Consider the following 22,255-nt stretch of genomic DNA (forward strand, 5'->3'; position numbering starts at 1 on the left):
AGATTCCCAGTTTGATTTTATGGCTACAGAAATGAGACCTTTCTCACTAGTATAATCTTTATTTAAATATAATGAGTGAATGCATGTACCCTGAAACATCTTGAGGTTGGGGATAACTTAAGTGTTGTGTAATATAGAAGAAGGAAGGCATTTTTAGCTCCAGGCTAGGGAAGAAGATACTATACAGACAAAAGAAAGTTATGTAAACAAGGGTTCTTGGTCAGATATCTTCCATGTCCTCCTCCAGATCACTTTTTAAAATGTGACTGACAAGCTGCGTTCACCATTCTTCTTCCCTTTCTCTAAAGGGAGAAGAAGATGGTAGAAATAAACTTTCTCTGTGTGCACAAAAAACTGCGTTCCAAGCGTGTGGCCCCTGTTCTGATTCGAGAAATCACCCGACGGGTCCACTTGGAAGGAATTTTCCAAGCTGTGTACACTGCTGGGGTAGTGCTGCCAAAACCTGTTGGAACCTGCAGGTAAGTGTTGCTACTTGAATTTACTTTTCAACTTCTTACAGATGGCTACCTGTTGGCTCCCTTCTTTTACTAATACATGTTCTCGGATAACATTTTGTTTTGTTTTTACAAAACGCACCTGTTCAGTGCTCCTGTAAATTGAAAGTGTCCCTCTACTGAATTTCAGCTGTAATACCTGTTGTAGGAAGCCTAATAATAATAAACAGGACAAGTCACCAAATCTGAGATGGGAATCACTGAGGGAGAACATTTTATTGAATTAACCAACCCCTAAAAAACTAGAAGCAAATTGGTGTGGTAGACCATTTTTCATAGGTTTTTGAGATTGGAAATAGAAACTGTTGGTACCTGGCCTGGTGAGTTACCCAGCCACCTTTGCTACTTGTCAGAAAAAGTTAGAGCCTTTGGTTGGAGGAGACTTGGAGGGAGCAAGATCATAAAAAGCTTAATCTGAGGTTGGAATTGTAGCCTTCCACATATTGTTGATCTGGAACTCCAAGCATATTTTACCATTGGCTATGCTGCCAAAGGCTGCTGGGACTTATATCTGTTGGACTTCATGGTTCCTACCCCACATCCGTTTAAGTAGAGTCGACTCTCCATATCCATGGATTCAACCATCCACTGCTTGAAAAGACTCGGGGGGGGGGGGGGAAAACCCTAAAAGAAAGCCTTGGTTTTTGCCATTTTTATAAGAGACATCGTTTTACTACCCACTGGAGGGGGGGTCTGCAACCAAACCCCAATGTACAAGGTCCCACTGTACATTGTTATTGGATATTTAAGCATGTCTTGCACTGTGGAACAGGCCGTGCAGCTTTCACTCCCTCATCCGTCTGTTGATGTTGACAGAGAGACATTCTGAAGAAGGATGCAGCAGAATTGCATGAAGCTGCTCATCCTGCAGCTGAAGACTGGAGAAATCCCAGAAGTATTACCATTGTCCATAAAGCATCTCCGAACCCCTGAATGACTAGATAAAGGGGAATACAGGATACTGAATGAAAAATGAATTAAGCAGCTATCCTGTAATTGCAAAGAGAATGCCTGCCCAGAATTCTGGGTTTGATTGTGTAAAATTATGTATATAATTTTGAGTAGAAGAGTAAGCTTACTTTCAATTTTGAAAATACTGGGTTAGGCCTTGATACCTTGATTCAGTTCCTAAGGCCTCCATGGAGGAAGGATGGGGTGTGAATGAGATTAATAACTTGAAAGGCCCCTCTTTTTGTCAGGTACTGGCATCGGTCCCTGAATCCACGCAAGCTGATAGAAGTAAAGTTTTCTCACCTGAGCAGGAACATGACTATGCAACGCACCATGAAGCTCTATCGGCTTCCAGAGGTTTGTGATGGGCAGGTTTGGACCCTAAAAGGGTCCATTATGTAAAAATCTTTCAACCAGGAATTGTAAATTGTTATACCTTACACTCCCCCCCCCCCCCAAAAAAAAAAAGCAAATGAAGCAAGAGGTCTTGGGGAATATTGAGTTCCAGATTGTTTCTCATAACTAGAAAGTGTTCTTCCATGAAACATACTTTAAGTAAAAAGCTTCACTTGAAAACAAAGCCATCTTTGCTATTACTGTGAGATGCTTTGTGGGCCGCATTCTGATGCTTAAGCTATACCTTTTGGAATCAGAAAAGGTTGCCCACTCCAATTTGGCATAAGTTCTTCCTTGTGTTATTTCCTCAGTGCCACAGTACCACCTTGCAGTGACATAAGCTATTTTGCCCTCACCCCAGTATCATTCCACTCCTTTAGAAACACCAGAGTTAGTTCTTTGTCAGGGGGCTGGCTGCCATTTTGAAGGAATTTTCCCCAGTAATTTGCAAGAAGTCACATAGATATCTCAAGGGTGAGGAGCAGGTAGCAGAAGATCTGTGTATGAAGCTTAGCTCTAGCTAGCATACATGCATAGGGCTGCCACCCCTATGTTAGCTTTCTGTGTTGATTGGGTTATTTCCCCCATATCTGTAGACATTGCTTTACCAAGTTGAAATCAAGAAAATCCCTCTAATCCATAAAGTAGTTGGTCATGCACAACACTGAATATCAAATAGCAGCTGTTGTTGTGTAGCACAAAAATGAAAGTGATAACCCTATGGCAAGCATGTCATGCACTAGCATAGAGAATTGAGACACAGCTTTTTGAAGATTATCCACAAATCTGAAGCACAGCAGTAGTCAGACGACCAATGGCTGAGGGATTCTGGAAAGTGGGGTCCAAATAGGTTATGTTTCTGAACTTTGAAAAGAAAAGAAAAAGCATCGGTGGGGCACTGATAGCTCTAGATAAACATCTCACTTTGTGGCAGGGTTCCCTTAGTCGTCTTTGCCATTGAGAGATACACAGTTATAATCACTTGTGGCTGAAGGAGATCAAATACCCTTAAATGCATTAAGTGTATTGTGTACCGACTTACAGTGACCCTAGAGCCTGTCTTGAGATTTTCTTTGCAAAATTTATTCAGAGGATATTTGTTATTACCTTCCCCTGAGGCTGAGAGCATGTGACTTGCCCAAGGTCACCCAGTGGGTTTCATGGGAATCAAGCTGATTTCCAGAGTCATAGTCCAACTCTGAAGTCATATGCCCATCAAATATGACATCAAAACCATTTCTTACTAAGCATCTTTCCTTCTGAGCTTGGAAAACCATTGAAATGGGACCTTCTTATCATCCTTAGCTATCAGAAGAACACGTTTCTCTAAAGCAGAACTGTTCCCACTTCTGGGAGCAGATTTGCAGAAGGCACATCCATGTAGTTCCCTTCTTTTGTGGACTTGCAGGTAGTTCATGGCATTGAACTCACATGAATTTAGTTACTAAACTGCCACAGCAGGGGGAGCAAGAGACCAGAACTATGCAATCTTTGATAGGATTTTTTCTCCTGCTGCTGAACAGGGCAGGTGCTCCTCTGTGCTAAATTGCAAAAAATGAATTAAAATGCCACCAGACACCAAAAACTATGCACAAACTATTGGACGAACAGCATAGTTTTTGTTCATGTTATCTGTGGCCTTGCTTTTTGTGAGTTTTAAAACTTTCTCTCTTCAAGGAACATGCAGTTGATACAGACCACTGGGCCATCTAGCTCAGTATCGAGCAGCAGCTTTCCAGGGTGTTATTTTTGGCCCTGCTTGGAGATTCAGGGAGAGAACCTGGTACTGCTTGCATGCAAAGCATGCAATGTATTGCTGAACATTTCCTCAAGAGTGCTCATAGTACAGTATAAAAGTGACTAGTCTGTTGAGCTCATTTCTTGACTATAAAGGAGGATTTTTGATACCAAAAAGTTTCTGTGCAAACAAATATTCTCTCTTCCCCAGACTCCAAAGACCCCAGGGCTGCGGCCAATGGAGTACAAAGACATCCCTGCTGTGCACAGACTTTTGGATGAGTATTTGAAGCAATTCCACTTGACTCCTGTCATGAATCTGGATGAAGTGGAGCACTGGTTTTTGCCCCAGCCCAGCATCATTGACACATTTGTGGTGGAGGTAAGGCAATTCCCTGTTATCCACAGTCAGTTTCAGTCACAAAGTGTGGGAAAATGAACTTTTGAACTACATTTCCCAGGCTGTTGTAGCAAAAAAGGAGTATTGCTGAGCTCTGTTTTTATAATGGAGGCCAGGGAGAATGGCTATCAGTGTTTTGTAGAGACTGTCTCCCATCCTGTTGAATGGCATAAGTAAAATAAATAATATAAATACATAAGATAAACAGGTGTATATAAGATGTTCTGCATTCAAACTGCAAATTCTCCTTGTTTTCTAATTTACCACCTAACACAAACTTCTTCAATATATATTTGTAAACATACATAGAATTCAGGTGTCTAAATTACTGTGAAGCATAGGGGAGTCTTCAATGTATATTTTTAGGTAAAGAGAATCCTACTCTTGATGTGCAGATTTAAAAACCATTCTAAGAACTTCTTAAAGGCTATGCCTACGTGTTCCAACTACTGTATTTTGCTCTAGCCTCTGTTGGTGAGAAGAACGGCCAGCATAGGTTGGACTTAATCATCTCCCCCACTGCCCTGCCCCTCTCCATGTGTGCACTGCTTATTTATATTGTAAGCCTGAGGACAGGAACTGACTAATCATTTTAAGCAGTTCTGGGAGCCTTTTTGGCTGAAGACCATATGAGTAAATTGTTTGCAATATAATTTAGAACATCCAGAAACGCCATTGTTGTCATGCATTAGTGTACTCATACTCTGTATTTAAGGGAAATGGGCCTAAACATGCAGCACTGACAGAGTTCTTGGCTGATAGAAGGGACTTTACAGCTTAAGACCTCCATTGTGGCACAGATGGCATTTTTGAGTGTTTACTTGGGACAAACGTAACCTTCATCCATTCCTTGTTATGCAAAGTTTTCTGCAAAGAAGGGTACGTTCAACAGTACAGTGGTACCCCGGGTTACGAATTTAATTCGTTCCGCCGCCGCGTTCGTAACCCGAAAATCTTTGTAAGCTGAAAAAGCCATAGGCGCTAATAGCGAAAGCCGCGATTTCGTGCGAAAAAGCGCCGAAAAGCACCAAAAAAATTTTCGTAACCCGAAATAACCTTCGTAACCCGGAACAGTTTTTTTCAATGGATTTTTTTCGTAACCCGGAAATTTCGTAAGGCGGCGCATTCGTATCCCGGGGTACCACTGTAGTAGGTATTTTCCAGCTTACAGTCTGAAGTGATAAAGAATGCCGAGTTCTTACCACCTGGTTCCTATTTCATTTTGCTAGACCAGAGGTATATTACAGCTGTAGGTAAGATGGACCATTCAGACCTGAGTTACTGAATGAGAGAGTGAGGAAGCACAAAAGTGAATGAAGTTGCTAATATCACCACTGCTTTCCTTGTGGTTGAACATTCACGAACTTCCTGGATCTGAAGTGAAGGGGATTTAGTTCTAAACGGTCTCATTGCTTTCTTCAGAATGCTGATGGGGAGGTGACAGACTTCTTGAGTTTTTATACCCTGCCTTCCACAATTATGAATCATCCTACCCACAAGAGCTTGAAAGCAGCCTACTCCTTCTACAACGTCCACACCAAGACACCACTTCTTGACCTTATGAATGATGCCCTTATACTGGCCAAGATGGTGAGCTGCTGTCTTATTTTTATTATATATTCATCTTCATTTTGTGTATCATTTGGAAAAGTGAAGTCTCCTTAGGCATCAAAGCCAGTTAAATGTGGCCTCAACCATATAGGGGGAGAATTGTAAGTACAATGAAAATAAAAATTCAGAATAACTGAGTTTTGGGTGGGGTGAGAAGTAAAAACAATTTTCTAATGTATGCTTCTTCTTTTTAAGTACTACAAAGTATACAAATTGACCTGAAATCTTTTTTTGGTTGTTTTTTACCCTCTTGAGTAGAAGGGCTTTGATGTTTTCAATGCCCTGGATCTCATGGAGAATAAAACCTTCCTAGAAAAGCTGAAGTTTGGGATTGGAGATGGAAACTTGCAATATTATCTCTACAATTGGAAATGCCCCAGCATGGGACCAGAGAAAGTAAGTGGTCACTATTGTACAGCCTCTTCAAAGCATTTGACTATGAGAGGGCAGCACATCTTTCAAACTGCAGTGCAGGATGAGGCACAAAGCCATGGATATGCTCTCTGATGGAGAATCCTGGCAGTTGCAATGTTATTTTGAAGAATTCTGCTTTTTGTTTAGACAGAAACTAAGAGCACCAGTGTGATGTAATGGTTTAAGTGTTGGAGCACGACTCTGGAGACCAGAGTTCAATTCTCAGCTTGGCCATGAAACCCACTGGGTGATCTTAGGCAAGTCACATGCTGTCAGCCTCAGGAGAAGGCAGTGGCAAATCTCCTCTGAACAGATCTTGCCAAGAAATCTCCATGATAGGTTTGCCTTAAGGATCACCATAAGTCAGAAACAACTTGAAGGCACACAGCGCACACGCAAGACAGTACCAAACAGTCTTTGTGGTAAAAAAACCTGGACTTGGCAAAACACATTAGAAACAAACCTATCTGGATGGCATTTCAATTTAGTTTGTCTATGTTTGCTTCTGTAACATTTCTTCTATAAACCACTGTATAGTTTTTACTAGAAATAATAAAAACTGAGAGATACTGATATGTTTCAGGCCATGCAGTGAACTTCATGACTGAGATGGAGTCTTCTGGCGGCTGTCCCTAGAATGATTTAGGAGTCCTCAATCTTCCTTTTACAGTTCATATTCTAATAAAAATATAGGGATCTCAAAGTTGGTCACATTACTACACTACACTCTTATAGTGCTGCTATTCCACTATAACTGCTCTGTCTGCCTCCTATTGCATTTTGGGGTTTGCAGTTCAGTAAAGCCTAAGAGCTCTCTGGCTGAGAATTCTAAATGCCCCAACCTAAACTGCAAATCCCAGAATGCAACAGGAAGAAGCCAGAGAGGTTAAAGTGGAATAGCAGCATTATAAAAGTGTAGTGCGGTAATCTAGATACATTAGTAGCCCGTGACATTTTGTAGAGTATTGTAAGACATGTTGAATTATTATTATTATTATTATTATTATTATTATTATTATTATTATTTATATCCCACCTCTCTACAAAATGCAATCGAGGCAGCTTACAAGATTGAAATATACAGACCAAACCCTCAACCCACCCACCCCCCTTCAAATACAATTAAACAATGTAGAATTTAAATATAAAACATATTTAAAAACAATACAATAGCTGTGGTGAAGTCAGAGGTCAGCAATTAGATTTTCCTTCTGTTAACTGGAGAACTATTCAGGAAAGGCCTGCCGGATGAGATCTGTCTTTAGAGCTTTTTTAAAGCTATTTAGAGTGGTAATGTGACGGATCTTGTCCAGCAGGCCATTCCACAGTCTGGGAGCAACAGCTGAGAAGGTCCTCTGGGAGGTCCCCGAGGATCTAAGTGGGCGGGGAGGATTATATGGAAGGAGGCTGTCTCAAAGATAGGTTGAACCCAAGCCATTGAGGGCTTTAAAGGTGATCACCAACGCCTTGTACTGGGCCCGGAAACTGATGGGCAGCCAGTAGAGTGAACTTAAGATCAGTATTATATGGTCTCTTTTGGATGTACCAGAGACCAATCTGGCTGCCATGTTCTGAACTAACTGAAGTTTCTGGACCAAGCACATATAGAGTGCATTGCAGAAATCAAGGGGTGAGGTTACCAGTGCATGTACTACAGTCTCAAGGTCCCTGACTTCCAGAAAAGGGCACAGCTGGCGTATCAGCCGAAGCTGGTAACAGACGCTCCTGACTGGCGCATTCACCTGATTTGTCATGTGAAGTGACGAATCAAGGAGCACCCCCTGTCCTTTGAGGAGTACTTCCATTTAGCAAGTGACAGAAGAACACAGTCTTTTGAGGAGTACTTCCATTTAGCAAGTGACAGAAGTTGGCTGTGATTTTACCTCAGATCTTCTCTTGCTACTAGAAGGGCTTGAAACTTTAGTTGCCACCTAGAACTGAGATTATCCACAATTCAGAAAGTTTTGAGTTTGCTTAGATATTCACCTGAAAGGTTTCTTCCCCTTGCCGAGTATCAATTGCATTGGATTATTTATACTTCTTTACAGTGCTTCCCAGATACTTTCAGAGTAGCACCCTGGGAGAAAGCCTTAAAATAGGATTACGAAATGACATTGGACTGTGGGTCTGTTGATGGATGCTCTTCTTGCCTGTTTGCAACGCTGTTAACTGTTGGAGCATTCTGCCTGTAAGGGGTGGAATGAAGGTTCACTGATTTAGCTATTGGTGCACTGACATTGAAGGCAAAGCTCATAAGCAAGGTTGGACATCTGTGGAAGGCTAGGTGGAAGGGTAGAAGACCTTGGAGGGCCCAATCCTTGCAAAATAAATTGCTGCAAATCTGCAAACACCTTTAGTGGTCATGGGGGACATTTGGGGGACATGTTTGGACATGTTTTTGGACCTTCCAGGGCCACTTTAGTCCCAAACCCACCAGAGAGCCTTTTTAACAACAGGGACTGACCAGAAATGTTAGGTCCAAAACACGCTGCAGAAATAATCCAGTGAGTCCGCTTTAACTGCCCTGGCTAAATGCTAGGGAATCTTGGGAACTGTAGTTTATTGTGGCACCAGAGCTCTCTGACAGAGAAAGTTAAATGTCTCACGAAACTACAGTTCCTAGAATTCCCTAGCATTGTGCCAGGGCAGTTAAAGCAGTCCGAAACTGGACTAATTCTGCAGTGTGTTTTGGACCTTAGAGGCACGCGGGAGCATTTTGGAGCAAAAACATTGATGCTTAGAGGCCCTCAGGGATACAAAAGTGGTCCTGGCCACACTTTGCCACTCCTGCTTTTAAAAATCTTTCCTAATCCTTCCCTTTTTCCTGGCTGTTTCCCTTAGGTTGGCCTGGTGCTGCAGTAATCAAGAGTCTCTGGAGAAGACAGGCAGAGTTGCTGAAGAGTTGGGTCAGCCTGGGATGGCTAGTCCTTGTGGCTTCGATTTCCATGGAAGCGAGCCCCTCCCACAGAGCAGTTTGCGCCCATTGCACTGGCCACATGGACCTCCATTGACACTTGATTGTATCGCGTGCCACTGAGTGCGCCAATGTGTTGGCGTCAACACTTGGCCTCTTCTCCCTCCCTCCCTCACCCCTCATACAAACATGATCAAGGGAATGTAACTGCTGAAAACAAGCTCACAATTGGCATATATTGGAGTTAACGGGTGAATAATAATAAAAATTATATTATATATTCTATATTTTTAAAATGTTTGCTGTTCACCTGAACTAGGAATGGGCTGGGCCATCAAGCTGCTTTGCTTTTTGTCTTAAAAAGCGCTATTTTAAAAATGCTCAGATTGTGCACACACATGCATACCCCAAAGAAACAGATGGGACTGTTGGTGGCAAGATTGTGGTGTCTCGTATTCCATCATTATATCGGGTGCTTTTTTATGCTCCAAAAGACACAGCTCCACTCCATTGTTGGGTTTCTCGGATGGTCTTGGTCCTGTTTTCTGTCTTGTGCATGAAGCAAACAGCTAACATGCTGCGATCCCATGTTCAAATCCATTTCTCGCAGAAAGAAATCAAAGGGCTATTTTAATGACTGCTGGGGTTCACCAGTTTGGAACAATGGGATGATATATTTTGTCAACTCATCTCTCCATTCCTAGATTTGCACTAATACTTCTGTAGTGCAATACTTGAATTACCAAACTTAACAGGCCGTGCCTTTTGGCTCCTAACATCCATATAGGACATTCCTTGCTCTGTAGGGTGAGTTTTGAAATTTATATCCAGGAGATGAGTGTTGTCTGGGGGCTTTCAGTGTCGTGAACTACAACTTCACCCTCTTGGTTTCTGATCTATTCCTCTTGTGTTTTTCCAGTGACAGAATCAAAAGTATTAATGATTTTGTCAAGGTTTCTGAGCTGCTCTGTCTCCTTTTTGTTCAAATTAACCAGCAGTCCTTTTGGGGGTCTGCTTGTGTCATTTCTGTCCTTGAAAATGAAATTGTGTGCTTCCTTTTTCCTTCAGTAAAAATCTGATGTGATGAGAAAATGTGTTGGCAATGATTCCATTGTTTTATCTATGTAAACCTATAAGGGAAAATTCCCTGCAAGGAAAAAAGAAAATAGCAATCCATAATTGAGTTTCATTGATGAATGTTTGAGATGGGAATCTATTACAATACCAGGATATTATTTCATTATAGCCTTTATTTTGGAAGTTGAAAAGATCAAGCCTTTATGCATGAGGTTTGGCTTAGTGACCTCCTTGGATAAAGGGTGGTTTCTCTTGTGTTCCAACTTTACTAATGGGCAAGTAATTTGACTGAGGAGTGACTTATCTGCCTTTTATCATCATCTGCAATCAACACATTTACTACCTATACAGCTAACATGATGGATGTCTCTTTGTCCATTAATGTAGAAGGTTCTTTAAGCCAGGAAATGCTCACCAGGAAGGTAGGTCTTCTGCTCTAAATTCCTGTAGAAACGATCTATTGGGAAGCCAAAAATATGCTTTTGCAAAGGGGTGAAAAGGCCAAAATACCTTGTGTCATTTTAAAGCAGGCATGGACAAAGTACATGTGTGTTGGATTCAAATTCCTAGCATGTCTCCTCAATGGCTATCATGGTTTTGGCTGCTGGGACTTGCAGTGTTTCTATGTCCAAAAGGTCATAGTACCATCCCTAGTCTAGATCATTTTGCTGCGTCAGTAGCCTGAGTTGCGGCAAGATTTTTCCAGTATGAAGTAAAATGAAGGAATGGGAGGGTAAAAGGAACAATATTTCTAGATTGTGTCTAATATACCACAACCAGGTGTTAATCTGTAGAAGGCAAAAGATGTAATGGTTCAGAATGCCAAGCACCAGTGCTGGTAAAGTGCAACGATGGCTATTAATGTAATAACCAGTGCTACACTTCACCAGCACTGGGACTGTACAGTGATCTTGTATAGTGCAAACTGCTCACTCTCACTCTCTCTATTTTAGAGACTGACATTCCTTGCCTTGGAGAAAAAGCATTTACGAAGGCTTAAGTGTTCCAAGGATACTGATGTCAAGACATTACTCCTTATGCTACAAAATAGCTTATATGCTTCTTGCAGTGTGACAAGGCCTGAATGGGACCCATAGCTTCTTACTTCCTCCTCCTCTAGTGAAACAGCACTGGCTTTCAATTGATAATCTCACTTGGACTTTCCTAGTTTTGTTCAAGTCAGTTTTGAGTCTTTGTGGTAAATCTCTTGCTACCATTTGAGCAGTAGTGCATTTTCCACCTGAGAAGGGTTGCACAAGAGTCCCTTTGCAGTTCCAAGACTTTCCATTCCCAAAAGCCAAGACAAATGGCCCCTTTGGCACAACATTCCTTTCTAGGTGGAATTCACTGAGATGAGGTGTTCTTATTCTGATCCCTCTTGGGATGCTTCTCATTCCAGACTGCAGACTTTGACCCATCTAGCATTTTGTCTAGGGGTTTTGATTCTCTTTAATTTCTGCTAACCGTTCAGTGTCCCACTTTTGGCCTGAGCTTATTTGTGCATATCTATCTCTTGCTTTGTTGCAGTATAGCATTCTTCAAGTGTGATAAAATTACACATATCTTTTCACCCTTTATTGGAGGAGTTCTGGAGAGACTCATTTTGGCCACAGGTTTGACAGTGATGTCCTGCCAAAAGTGGCTTTTGAGCAGGTGGTTTATGAAGAATAAACCACATGAATACATTTGCAGAGGCACTGAATGGTTTTCAGTTACCTTCTGTCCAGTAGACTAAGGTTGTAGGTAAGACAGATAATATGCTAACTGTGTGTCCCTGCAGCCTTGCATGATGCCCTCACACCCCTCCTACAATCTTGCCCTCAGTATTTAAATCCTTCTGACATAGTGGTCCCTTGGATATTTGGCTTGGAGCTTACCTCTTGCCCTCTAGAGTTGCAGCTAGGAATGTGACTGATGTGGGCAGGGGGGCGCCTCTGATTATTCTTAATCCCAGGAGATAGAAGGAAGATGTTATTCTGTCATTAGGATGCACATGCTCTCAGCCTCAGGGGAAGGCAATGGCAAAGTTCCTTTGAACAAATATTGCCAAGAAAACCTCATTAATAATGGGGTTGCCTTAGGGTCAATGTAAGTTGGAAATGACTTAAAGGCACACAACAACCACCACCACATTAGGATGGTTGCACACTTGTGAAACAAGGCAGAATTTGAAGGCACTTCCAAGTGGGCTTCCCTCTCCATACGTGAGTGGATAAAATCATGTAGGTAATCTTTATAAGGTGCCCCAAATTCCTTAGGATTTAATCAAGTCTAATTCTGATTCCAAACAATAGCAGAAGAGAAGTACTTGAATTGTAGTCTTGCAAAAGTGGGTACTAGGTTAAATATGCAGCAAGTAAAATAATTACTTGTAGACATCTGTCACTAGTAGAGCTGATAGAGAAAATCAAAATTACTACTAGTCAAATTTTCCACAACAAGGTGTGAGAGAAATGCTTTCAGGTGGTGAGTGTAGTATGTATCCAGACTCAGTTAAGCAGTGGAGGGATTCCAAATTTGCTTCTTCAAAGCCACATTTCAGCTACATTTAACCATCATTTTGGCAGACAGAATACTTTCGTCCCCTTGTTGCAAAATTCACAAAGAACCAGACCTACAAGGTAGGCATTTTATGAATGGTTATGAAGTATCTAATGTACCATACCAAAAGTTAGCACACTTCTGCTTTTCAGGAATAGGTCTCAACTTATTAAGACCTTGGCAAGAGTGGAAACTTGCCTCCAAGATGATGCGTATGTGTTGTTGCCAATACTGTTTTAGCTGGAGGTCCTGCACTGAGCATGGGATTGGACTCTGTGGCCCATTCCAACTCTGATTCTATGAAAAAAACATAATTCATTCAGGTCTCAAATACAGAACGACAAAATACAAGTACTATGGCCCACACACCATATTCTGAAATATGAATTCCATTTAAACACTTCAGACACTCCCTCCACAAACTGTTCATGGCACAGATCATCAGCTCAACTTTTTAAAAACACTCTGTATATGTTCTATGGAAATGTGATGTTTGTACGACACTAGGATTTCTGCTAAAATGTTTTATTACATCTATTCAATACATTAAAAACAGTCTTTTTGATATATAGAAGCTTGCAGAATCACATTCTAGAAGATGCTTCAGGTTCTTGGGCTCTTTGTATAATATCAAAGAAAAGAGAAGGGTTGGAGGATAAAATCATGACAGTTTTTTTTTCTTGTGCAAAGTCTGAATTTCTAAGCTATGTTTAGTTCACAGTTTCAATTATTATCTAGCAAAAAAAGGGTTAACTGAAACCTGAGCTAGAAAGAATCTGCTGAATGCTACATAGCTTCCTAAAATGTGCAGCATTTGGGGGATGATATAGGACTGGGTCAGACACAGAGTTTCCCATAGTTTGCACCAAACCTATTAACTGATAGATGTTCTTCTAATTCAGTGGTTCTCAGTCTTCCTAATGCCGCGACCCTTTAATAGTTCCTCATGTTCTGGTGACCCCCCCCCCCCAACCATAAAATTATTTTCATTGCTACATGCAAATATGTGTTTTCCGACAGTTTTAGGTGACCCCTGTGAAAGGGCCATTGGACCCCTCAAAGGGGTCCCAACCCACAGATTGGGAACCACTGTTAATCACTGCTTAAAATCTCCTATGAGTGACAGGGTATCCATCCACAACTTTTTCAGACCTACTATGATGCCCTACTTTAATTTTTTAGATGTGCCCTGATTTTTTTCACCTCAGATGGCATATGTGATTTGCTTCTCCTCAACCCACATTTTTATCCTCACAACAATCCTGTGAGGTAGACTAGATCAGACAACCAATGACTGTACCATGCTTACCCTGTGAGTTTCATGGTTAAGTAAGGATCTGAGCCCAGACATTGAAACCTCTTACTGCCCCAGCCCCAAAAAACATTTCTACTTGTGAAGGATCCGTTTGCTTTTCTTTGGAGAACTGCAATAACTTAATCCCTTAGCTTGGCACGTATGCGGCTGTCATTTAAAAAATGCATTTCCAAGTCTTCTTCTATTGTGGCCATTATTGTCAATAATCCATCATACATGAGATTATGTTGCCTAGAGACTTTCATTTTCCCCATCCCCCAAGGTAAGGAACTAATGTTAATTGTGTATTAGCTGATATTACCAAAGATGAGTCAGTGTAGTATATTGGTCTGAGTGTTGGACTAGAGCTCTGGGTTTGAATCCTTGCTCAGTGATGGAAACCCACTTTGGGCAAATCACATACTCGCAACCTCAGAGGAAGGCTCTGAACAAATCATGTCACCTTAAGGTTGTCACAAGTCTAGAGGGAGTATTTAGAATTTTTCAGCCAGAGAGTTCTGGTGCCTCCCCAAACTGCAAATCCTAAATTGCATAGGATGCAGCTGAGATAGTTGAAGTGAAATCATAGCATGAACTGTGAAAGGGCCTTGTGTATGAAATGGGAAAAGGCTGTGAATTTGAAAGCTGCCCATAGGAATGAGAAAGGCTAAGGACAAAGAGTCTTTCAAAATAAAAGAGGAGTAAGAGGTGCAAGGGCCCAGACCTAGCATTGTCAAAGAATAGTTTTAAGGCCACTTCAGGTGTTTCACCCCCCCCCCAAGAGATGCTGTGTTTCATCTTACACTAGTCCAGCTTTTAGATGTAAAGTGTTTTGATCTTGGTCCCCAAGGGCCAAGGACTGAGAAGAGTCTTGATATTAAGGTCCTCTGTGTGAAAAATAAGAGCAGTTGCTAATATCTTAAGATTGTGCTTGTTCAGGGTCATTAATCTTTGTAACTCATTTAGCAGCAATATGGTATTTTGGAGAACTGTACATATTGAAAATAGGCTGGTCTACAAGCTACGCTACCAATATATTTTAGAAGCACACACAGCAGACAAATACCTGTCGCTTTTGCTAATACCTTAGCTCTTGAGCAGTGGCTCATAGCAAAACATAGGTATCTACTGGGTTTTCTCTTCCACTTGAACCTTGCTCTCATGAGTGGCTAAAGCCAAACAGCTCCGATAAGGCCCTAATCCTATGTAACCACGTACTTGGAAGTAAGCCCCACTTAACAGATCTTGCTGCTGAGTGAACACAGGAGTGTGCTGTTAAAGCACTAAAGGCACAAAATTGCATAATGAGGCAGATCTGCAAAAATGGCCACAAACAGCCGCAGCCACATTGTTTTTAAAGTGCATGTTTTAAGCAAACAAAAATACTGAAAGGCTGTGCGTATCAAGTCTACAATACACCCTTTCAATTTATCCAAGGGAAAAACTACATCAAAGGAAGTTCCATTTTATCCTTAGGGACTGGAGCTGCTTACAGTCCATGCTAAAGAAAACACCTGAAGTAGCATAACGCATGGAATAATTAAACAAACTGCAACATATAGTTACCACCAGAGGGATATGAGAATGGATGGGATGGATGTACATGAACTCTTTGAGCACTCAAAGGTTTTCCTTGTGTATAAATACATGTGTTACATTCTGTAAATGATCACAAATATTCAGGAAACAGAATCCCACAAATGGATTAACTGGATTGTTAATACAAGAGGTGGTATGTTCTTTGGGATAACTAGTGTCTACTTTTCCTTTAAAAAAAACAAGAACAAGCTGGCTCCATCAGAATTACTAGAGAACTTAATTCTGCTATAGCTAAGGTGTGAATGCAGGCTTTTTGCATTAAATAATATGATGTGATACAAAACTGTTTTGCTAACTTAGGTTTTCTTTCTGATAGCTAGGACAGCAATCTCAGGACTGTTTTAAGTGGTTTACCAGCTGAGAAGGACTGATGCTTCCATTTCCAATCTCACATACTATCAAAACTGATATGCTATTCCAGCCAGATCCCAAACCAATGTTGTCCCACGTGGGCCAGCTCAGACTCTTCAGTTCAATCTGTAGCTTGCCTCCTTTGCTTCCTAGTCCTCTCCCAGCACATTCACACTGTATTTGCCCACCAGACTTGATCAAAAGCTGTCAATCTTCTGTTTCTTCTCACAGTTCTTTCTCAAAAGTCCCATTTTTCTGGACTTGCATAAGTAGTGTGCAAAAGAGCTTAATAATCTTTCACTAGCTGCTTTTAGCCCTGGTGGTGCAGTGGTTAAATGCTGGTACTGCAGTCACTCACAGCCATAAGGTTGTGAGTTTGATCCCTGGCAGGATCTAGGGTCCCTCCATCTTTTCGTAGGTCAGTAAAATGAGAACCCAGCTTACACATTGTAAATCGCTCAGGGAATATTAATTCACTGATAAGCGATAAAGAAATGTACTTGCTATTGCTATATTCTTGTTAAAGCCATGTGACAGTCAGAAATGTAAAACAAAGGACAATGTCTCTACCCTGCATCTCATCTCCAGACCTTTGCAAGGAAAAAAGGATGGTTCAAAACCTCCAGAGGCAAAAGGCATCCAGAAAAGGCATTCTAGAAGTCGATTTATATGGTTTGGCTTTTTATCCTCAATGAAAGCACAAATATTCTTCAATTCTCTGGTCCTAAGGTGACCAGGAACCTTCACACAAGGGTTGCTGCTGTGCTCCTGTCCCAAACCTGATTCTGGGGCTGGGTCACACAGCTTCTCCCATGTGGCCCAGATGCACACATCTTGTTCAGTAACTGGTGGTATTCAAAATGAGCGCAACAGCTCATCTATTCTTCTGGCATGGGCGAGACAGACTTGGACTCGTGTTCACATCTTCTTACATCTGACGTGCACAAAAAGTGTGGCTGGGGACAGAGATGCACCATCTCTGGAGAGCAGATGGATATGGCGGTAGCCTGAGGAGAAAATGGCAGAAGGAAATCCAGTCAGATGGGAAAGAAGTGGGAGAGATCCTTCCACCTAGTGGTCAGTTCATCTTGCCAAGATCCCTTTGTTACAGCTCACCTTGATACATCATCTTTGGAGTGGTTTAGCCAAAATTGTAAACAGCTAATAGGTAGGGAAGATCTCAACCCAAGGGCCAAGTTCTCAGACTACATTTCAGCAGCAGGAAAGGCAAAAAAGCAGAACCAAAAATACCAGTTTATTTTAGGTTGAAATTCTTACTGCTCTTTAGAGAGGACTTTGATGTTTTAGAATGTGGGAGGGGGCACAGTCACCTGGGGTGGCCCACAGGCCTGGAGTCAGCTCTCTGGCTTAAATCTAAGTCACATGGAATGGTGACATCCCTAAATCATGTATTGGTCAGAGTTTAGAGGTAGTACAATCAATTTTGTCCCTGTGGGATCCTAGTTAGGCAAAGTATTCAGCTTGGTCTGCCAGAGAGCTCTGATGCCTCATCAAACTACCCAGGATTCTGTAGGATGGAGTCAGGGCAGTTAAAGTGGGATTGAATTTCTTTATTTCTGCAGTGTGGATATACTGAGTGTCTTGGTTTGATTTGATATAATCACTGTATAATAAGAACTAAAGTCTACCTGAGGTAAACATGTATAGCATGGTATAGTGGTTTGAGCATTGGATTATGACTGGAGACCAGGGTTCAAATCCTGGCTTGGCTATGTAAACCTACTGGGTGACCTTAGGCAAATCACATTCTCTCAGCCTCAGAGGATAGCAATAGCAAACCCCCTCTGAAGAAAAAAAAACATGATAGGGTCACCATTAGTCAGAAATGACCTGAAGGCACAGAACAACAACAAACAAAACATCACAGCACCTGGGTCTTGTGGGATCCTGTTCTATTTTTCTCACAGGGGCCCAGGGGTAGAAAATTTTAGGATCCTTGCTCCAGCAGATGACCCAGCCAGGATGGATGGAGACTGCAGACACTCCTGAGCTCCCCTGGTCTGAGAAAAGACACACTCACCTTCCCTTAGGCTGAGCAGTGGCAGAGTAAACTGTCCCACAAAGTCATTGCTAGAAGTTGTGTCATAATCCTCAACTACAAAGCGCACTAGTGCCAGCTCTGGAACCCGTACTTGGAATGTCAATGTCTCATTCCAACATGGATTGAATCCTGCAAGAAGTAAAAATTTAAGAGAAAAACACAATGGAGAGGATTTTATTGGATGGAAGTATGCTTTGAAAAATAATAAAAGCTTCAACACCTCAAGATTTTCAGAAAGCTAAACTTGCCCTCTCCCGTCAATGTTTTAATTTCTTTCTGCATTATATATCCCCTATATAACGTTACAAAGTTCAGAAACAATGTTGGACTTGATGAAAACAAAATTGGTATATCCTTGTAAAATCTAACTTTGCAAAATCTCCCAGCCTAACCTACAGTCATCATTGGTTAGATATAAGGAGCTACCTGACCCAGAAACTGAATAAAATAGGGTAGCTTTTATTCAATCAAGAGAACTAATTCTAGCAGAGTACTGAAAATAGCTGCCTGGGATCTCAAGGGAATACTTTCTTAACCTCTCTACCCATTTTACTGGGAGAAATCAAATTGATCCTAATATTTTCTATAGATGAAATTTCTCACTCTCATGGCACTGCTGCAAAGGCAGCAAAACTGTAGTCCTCCAGATGTCATTGGACTACAATGTCCATCACCCCAGACTACTGACTATGCTATCTGGAGCTGATAGGAGTCATAGTTCAACAATGTTTGGAGGGCCTGTCTAATCGCCTCTCTATTTTCTCCATTCCTAAGCCCTGCTTTACCATTGTTTAACTGGTACTCAGTTTGCTTCTTGCCACAGTCTGCAGGAACTCCATGGATCTCGACGCGCACAAAGGGGTCAACAATGGAAGAGTTCTTTTCTTTGTTCAGTTTGGGTAGCTGCTGAGCTGTAATCACCTGACCAGGAGGGTGCAAAGAAAGAGTTTAGAGAACCCCTCTTTCTCCTAGTATGTTTGATAGGGAAAATGCTTTGGTTTTATTTCTGCAGCATCTCACAACTCATAGAAACCAAGAAAAAAACAACCAAAAAATGCAGGTACGTCTCACCTTCACATGTTAAAATGCTACATCATATTCAAACTAACCTGTATCAGCTGACCTACATCCAGTTTTGAATGTGACCAAATGAAAACAAGTGCAGGACGCCTATGCCATTTTTAATGGCATAAAAGAGATATTTTGGGAGGTGTAGCCCATATGTCCAGCAATTAGGTTTTCTAGTTGACACAGTTACTACATGCACAACAGCCCTGTTCTTTTTGCCCTTTCCTTTCCTTTCCTTTTTCAAAATACTTGGCTGAAATATCAAAGCTATGTGGATTCTAGGATAAAACTCTATATCCATACTCTGCTTCCACCATATCCTCACTCCAAAAGGAAATTTTGTAACCTTTATTAATAAATTTCCATAATTTTTCTTAATTACCTTAATTCATTCTGCAATCTGTACCCATTTGTATAATTTATTCTGTAAGGTAAAAAGACCTGAAGTCTTGCATCCAGTCATTAAAAACGTGTATTCATCCACCTCTCTAGCTAGTGAGGGTTCAGACAGTGTCAAGCATATCTTTGGAGCTTTGAGAGATAGAAACATTTTCCAAGCACCTCCACAGAAAATACTGTGTTGGGAAGTAGAATTGTGCACTACTACCAGTTTTGAGCAGCCTTTTGATAATGTCAACTGCTTTATCAAACATGTATAGAGGACCAAACCAGGGGATGCTGTCATTGGTCTTGCATTTTCTCCCCACTACCAGACGTCTTCTAAAACTATGGAGCCTTCAAAGAGGTCTATACAGCTTGGGTACAGGCTATTTGAAGGACTGTATCTCCCTGTATCAGTCCACCAGAGTATTGAGATCATCCAGAGAGGCCCTTCTCCCTGTCCCACCACCCTCTCAGGTGCGTTTGGTAGGAACAAGAGAGAGGGCCTTCTCAGTGGCTGCTCCCAAGCTTTGGAACTCCCTCCCTAATATATACTGCTGTCCTTGTGGCATCAGGTAAAGACATTCTTCTATTGGCAGGCTTTTGCAAATCAATAAGGTCTTAGAATGTTGTGCTATTTAAATTTTAAGATTTGTATTGTAATATTCAATTTTAAGTCATAACTGTTTTAACTTTTTAAATGGTTTAATTTTTTTAAAATATATATACACATTTTAATGATGTAGTTTTTAAATTGTATAGTTTTAAATCTGCTATTCGCCACCTTGAGTCCCTATATTGGGAGAAAGGCGGGATATAAGAAAATAATAATAATAATAATAATAATAATAATAATAATAATAATAATGGCCATGTTAGGTGGGATGCCTGTGTTAATTATAAGGTTCTTTTTGGAGGGAAATTTTGCAAAATCCCTACCTTTGCAATGAACAAAAACATCAATTACAATGGTGTAATTCCAATTTATGCCACTGTAATTTCTGTATAGGATACCAGCTACAATTCTGGCACCCCAAGAAAAGGGGAGACAAAGTTACCAAAGGAGTAAAAAAAATTTATGGGGGGGGGGGGGGAATTTTGATTTGACATGCAACAGCCTCATTTTGACACTCCTCTCCCCATTAGCTACATGCCTGTCAGCATAGCCAATGACCAGGCATGCTGGGAATAGCAATTCAAGCTCAACTAGAGGGCTGTACTTTGTCCACATACATAAATAGAAAAAAGTAGAGTGCCTTCTTCACACATGTATTCTACAAATCTATGTACCTTGACGGTGAGGGCAACTGGGCGCTGGCCTGCTCTACGACCAGGAGCCTCTGGATCAAAGGAACTTTGGTTATTGCGCAGGAAAGCAGGTTTTAGCACATAGCCACAACGGCCATTCACAGAAAAGCGTCCATCATTCAAATCCATCTCTGCACCTGATGTCTGGAAATTAAGTGCCACTAGAGAGAGTGGGCAAAGAAAGGGAAGAGATTACACAGGTAAGACTTAGGTCAGAAAAGCTGAATTCTGTAAAGGTGCAATTTTTATATACATTTACACTTCTATACTGTTTGTACAGATAATTCAGAACAGTTTCAGCAGTACTAGATAATTAAGGATAGGAGGAGGGAATTGGGAAAGTTGTGCCCAGTATCAGGCACTAGTATGTTTGTCTTGCTAAGATGCTGGCTAAATCTAAGCTCCTGTGCACAGGCAGGTATGATGGAAAACTGGCCATGCAAAGTGGATATTTGTCCATTTTACTCAGCTATGCCCATCAGGTTTCTAGATGCAGTAGTAGGTAAAATGTGATGAATAGATAGGTGGAGTTGCAGTGATGCATCATGAATCTTTTCCTGTTGAAATACCCATACAGCAATCTTCAGTGTCTGAATGTGTATATCTAGTGCCAAGTAAGCTGTGGAAGTCCTGAATCTTTGTCATGATGGGATGCGAGAAAAGAAACTGAGGCTCTATCCAAACAAGACATAGATTCTGTTCGTTCTCAGGGTAGTCAACCTTGGATTGGATGGCTTTCCACTCCCTCTGAAAGATGAGGTTCACAGCTTGGGGATACTCTTGAACCCAGCATTACTCTTAGAATGCTATGTTGGTGCTGTGACCTGGAGTGCCTTTGTCTAGTTTTGGCTAGCGCATCAGCTAGATCTCTTTCTAGGAATGGCAGACTTGGACACAGTGGTTCATAACATAGCTAACTCCTGATTAGACTACAGTGGGGACTTGGGGTTTGGTTCCAGATCCCCTGGTGGATACCAAAATCTGTGGATGCTCAAGTCCCATTAAATACAGTGGCACAATAAGATGGTGTCCCTTGTATAAAATTGCAAAATCTAAGTTTGCTTTTTGGTATTTATATTTTTTTAAAAATATATATTTTAAAATATTTTTAAAACCATGGATGTTTGAATCTATAGATATAAAATCTGTGGATATGGAGTGCTGACTGTACTATAACATGGTCTACCTGGGAATGTCCTTGAAAAGAGTTCAGAAGCTACAGCTACTGCTAAACACAACAGCCAAACCATTGCCAGGTTGCACTTTAGACATCACCTATCACTGTATAACTGTTCTGGCTTCCAATTTGTTTCTGGACACTTCTCAAGGTCCTGGTTCTGCTGTGTCCCACCACTTTAAGCAGTTAAGATGGTGAGTACATAAGACAGGACTTTCTTAGCAGTAGCATCTCAACTGTAAAACTCCCTCCCTCCCAAGTAAGTCAGGCTGGCTCCACCCATACTGATTGCATTGTTTTTATATGAACCTTAGTGTTTAAAGTAAGAAGGAGTTTTGGAGACTATTTCAATTGTGGGTATTTAAAATTATAAACTGTTTAAAGATAACTTTTTATCTGTTCTGCATTGTCTTGGGAACCCTGGCAAGATGTGAAATGATATAATAGATAGAAAATAAA

At 41.2% G+C, this 22,255-nt stretch overlaps 2 protein-coding genes across 2 annotated transcripts in view; one reads left to right on the top strand and one right to left on the bottom strand.

The window, feature by feature from the left end:
• Positions 1–10,032, top strand: part of NMT1 (N-myristoyltransferase 1) — a 35,264-nt gene extending 25,232 nt beyond the window's left edge. The window contains exons 7-12 of the mRNA XM_042475972.1: positions 309–479; positions 1,715–1,823; positions 3,811–3,981; positions 5,422–5,589; positions 5,869–6,006; positions 8,866–10,032. Coding sequence (XP_042331906.1) covers positions 309–479; positions 1,715–1,823; positions 3,811–3,981; positions 5,422–5,589; positions 5,869–6,006; positions 8,866–8,886 — 778 coding nt within the window. The 3' untranslated portion in view covers positions 8,887–10,032. The remainder of the gene's footprint in view (positions 1–308; positions 480–1,714; positions 1,824–3,810; positions 3,982–5,421; positions 5,590–5,868; positions 6,007–8,865) is intronic.
• A 3,039-nt stretch (positions 10,033–13,071) lies between these two features.
• The window catches only part of PLCD3 (phospholipase C delta 3), a 66,457-nt gene continuing 57,273 nt past the window's right edge, over positions 13,072–22,255 (bottom strand). Inside the window, 4 exon segments of the mRNA XM_042475143.1 lie at positions 13,072–16,807; positions 17,842–17,991; positions 18,648–18,783; positions 20,602–20,780. Coding sequence (XP_042331077.1) covers positions 16,719–16,807; positions 17,842–17,991; positions 18,648–18,783; positions 20,602–20,780 — 554 coding nt within the window. The 3' untranslated portion in view covers positions 13,072–16,718.

This window comes from Sceloporus undulatus, chromosome 6, assembly GCF_019175285.1.
Source record: "Sceloporus undulatus isolate JIND9_A2432 ecotype Alabama chromosome 6, SceUnd_v1.1, whole genome shotgun sequence".
Taxonomy (NCBI): domain Eukaryota; kingdom Metazoa; phylum Chordata; class Lepidosauria; order Squamata; family Phrynosomatidae; genus Sceloporus; species Sceloporus undulatus.